This window comes from Stegastes partitus, unplaced genomic scaffold (assembly GCF_000690725.1).
Source record: "Stegastes partitus isolate 25-593 unplaced genomic scaffold, Stegastes_partitus-1.0.2 Scaffold1358, whole genome shotgun sequence".
NCBI classification, from domain to species: domain Eukaryota; kingdom Metazoa; phylum Chordata; class Actinopteri; family Pomacentridae; genus Stegastes; species Stegastes partitus.
Window position 1 is genome coordinate 104,948 of NW_007579089.1, and position 3,245 is coordinate 108,192.

General features: G+C 41.9%; 1 protein-coding gene across 1 annotated transcript in view; it reads right to left on the bottom strand.

The window, feature by feature from the left end:
• Nucleotides 1–814: 814 nt before the first annotated feature.
• LOC103369991 (3-oxo-5-alpha-steroid 4-dehydrogenase 2-like) overlaps nt 815–3,245 on the bottom strand; it is a 5,555-nt gene continuing 3,124 nt past the window's right edge. Inside the window, exons 3-5 of the mRNA XM_008298886.1 lie at nt 2,387–2,488; nt 2,137–2,287; nt 815–1,349 (exon numbers count right to left, since the gene is read on the bottom strand). Of these exons, the coding sequence (XP_008297108.1) occupies nt 1,283–1,349; nt 2,137–2,287; nt 2,387–2,488 (320 nt within the window). The 3' untranslated portion in view covers nt 815–1,282. The remainder of the gene's footprint in view (nt 1,350–2,136; nt 2,288–2,386; nt 2,489–3,245) is intronic.

The window sequence follows — 3,245 nt, forward strand, 5'->3', positions numbered from 1 at the left end:
TGGTACCGGACTGTGGTACCGAGAGACTGCAGGTTCTCTGTTACCGGACTGTGGTACCGACTGGCTGCAGGTTCGTGTCTGACCCGTATCAACTATCCGGTGATGGAGGATCCAGCTGATCTTTCGCTCCCGTCAGTGCAGACGTCTGAACTGAGCTGGTTCCGAGGACTCTACCGAACTCTGCTGCTGCTTTCAACTGGAGGTAAAGTTCTGTTCTAGCGGCTTTATTCCGGTTCTTGTCTCGGTGTGAACGTGAACGGAACCGAATCTCTGCTGGGTTTTGCTGAACTACAGCGTTTCTTTCAGTGCTGCTTTGGAAACGGCGGTAAGTTAGCTTAGCATCACGTTACCGCCTTGTGTGCGCTGAATAACACGCACCGGCGGCGGAACCAGAACTTGAACGGATCGAACGGGGCACCGAATCACGGCACCGAACCGCGAACACGCAGAGAAAAGAAAACTAAATTCCAATAACAACGCTAGAAACGAGATCAATGGTCAACAATTAACTCACCGTCCGCCATGTTTGTTGTGGATGTTTGCGTCACTCTCTTCCGACGTACTAACGTCACGCAGCTTCAAAATAAAAGCATGTGAGGTAGCTCTATGATGACATCAGAGGAGCCGTGTTGGCTGGCGGGTGTAGATGAAGTCCTCCAGCTTAGTGCGGACATTAATACAATCATGTGTGTCTTACAGGTTTTTAGGAGTTTAGGTTTTACTTCTGAAATGCGTTAAATATCTAAATGTGACCAAACTTCCTTTAGTTTCTGGAGAAGAAATGTGAACTTTGGACAAATCAGTTTCAAAAAACTTTTTTTCTCCTTCATTTTATTCACATATTGGAGTCAAAGGTTTTCATGGAAGAGATTTACGTTTTTCTTTTTATCATTTAAAATACTGTCAGCAGTCGGAGAGAAAAAACATGTTTTTAGAAATAAAATGTCGTTTAAAACCTGAACAAAGGCTTCAGAATACAGAAATCTGCACCAAAGAGTCTTAGAAACACATTTTATAACATGTAAAACATTTATTCTACTTGTCAAAATGCATAAAAAAGGAGGAATTGGCTGCTTTTGTGCGTATGTGGCCCTCGTCAGACTGTAAGTCCAGGATCAGGCTTGGATATGAACCAGCAGACAGACAACAGGTCCGACTCCCCGCAGTGGACGCTGAAATGACCACGAACACATCGTCTGTCTCATGCCGTCTTTATTTCCACTGGTTCCATCACTCTTTGCTGCACATTGGAAAATATGAGCAGTAATAACAGAGACGCTGGTCAGAGGAGGAACGGGATCAGAGCCCTTCTGCAGCGAGGATAGTCCTCGAACCTGCGCTGGTAGTCTCTGCAAAGCAAGACAGACAACACGGCAGCTTTTCTTCATCATGAGCTCTGAAAACAGGACGAAGGCATCGCAGGAGATCTAACTGCTCTTTGAAAGGTATTTGCAATAAATAAATCAATAAAAGAAACTCCTGCAGATTAATGCTTAATATGAACAACTGTTAGTCACCCAAAGGAACTCAAGTTAGCAACATTAGCTGATTATTAATGACATTAACTAGCTGTTAGCAACATTAGCTGATTATTAATGACATTAACTAGCTGTTAGCAACATTAGCTGATTATTAATGACATTAACTAGCTGTTAGCAACATTAACTGACTATTAGTGATGCCGAGTGACTGTTAGTTATTTTATTTAAGTGAAATCAACATTACTTATGTCGTACATTTAACACGCGTCAACACAAAGTATTTTCCAGCTGAGCTGAGATTAGCTTTAGCATTATGAATTAACCCAACAAGCTTAAATATTACGGCTAGGGCCTTATAACATTATGTAGAATACCAGTTTAACTGACTAAGTGAACTATTACTGTTAATATCACACATATTATTTGATATGTAAACATAATGAAGGTAAATACTACGGTTAATATATTTCACATGGAGAGACCCAACAAAGCCCAGAGTTCCCAGTGAGCGAACACATCAGGGGTTGTTAGAAATAAAGAATCATTATTGACTTTTTGTAGAAATTTGAGTTTTTGTTCAAAACTGACTAAAAACTAAAATAATATATCGGGTGATTCTGAATCCATGCTGGTGTAGATCGGGTTCTAAAGGTACCTGTGATGCTGGTAGGCTCTGGGCCCGATGGAGCAGGCGGTGAAGAAGGCGAAGGCGAAGGCTGGCAAAGAGCTCACCGCCACGGCGTAACCACACCACTGTACGATCTCACCGAAGAAGTTGGCCCCCGAAACAAACTCAAACATTCCCCCTAAAAGACAGTAGGAGCAGCAGGTGAGCAGGAACCTTCTGACCAATCAGTGGACTATGTGTTGGGTTCTGTGTGGATCAGGATGTGGGTCTGCGGTACCGTGGGGGATCCTGTACACGATCTCTCCAGGTTTTCTGAGGCGGCGCAGGATGTGGTCGCTGTGGATGTTGATGATCATACCAACCACAAACACAAGCAAACCTACAAAACACACACAGTTCAGTCAGTTATTACACTTACTGTACATTTTGCATCTTATTTGTCTTTATTGTTTATTTTTGCTTATTTATCGGTATTTATGGTGGTGGTAACTTTATCTTTGTGCTGTAACAACCAAATTTCCCCTTGGGGATTAAGAAAGTATTTTTATTCTATATTGTAACAGCTAACATTGTTAATAGCTAGCTAATGTCTCTAACAGTTAACTAGGCTAATGTTCCTAATTTCTTTCATATACAGTCTAAGTTACAGTTACTGATAATCGTCTACATTAGCAACAGTCGGGTGACATTGGCACTGGCTAGCTAGCATTGCACACAGTCGCGTAAAACCAAAAACTGTTAGATAATGTTGCTAACAGCAGGCATAAGTCACGAACAGTTGACTGCGAATCCTCAGAGATGGCTAATGCTGCTAACACTTGGCTAATATTGCTTCTGTCGCCAACAATTGGCTGAAGTTGCTATGAGCTAGCTGATGTCGTTAACAGTCAGCTAAGGTTGCCAATTAAGCTTGGCCAATGTCACTAAGAGACTCCTACTATCACTAACAGTTGGCTAATGTAGCTAATGCCGACCAACATCACTAACAGTTAGCTAATGTGACTCATGTCGACAAACATCATTAATAGTTAGCTAATGTGACTCATGTCGACAAACATCATTAATAGTTAGCTAATGTGACTCATGTCGACCAACATCACTAACAGTTAGCTACTGTGGCTCATGTCGACAAACAT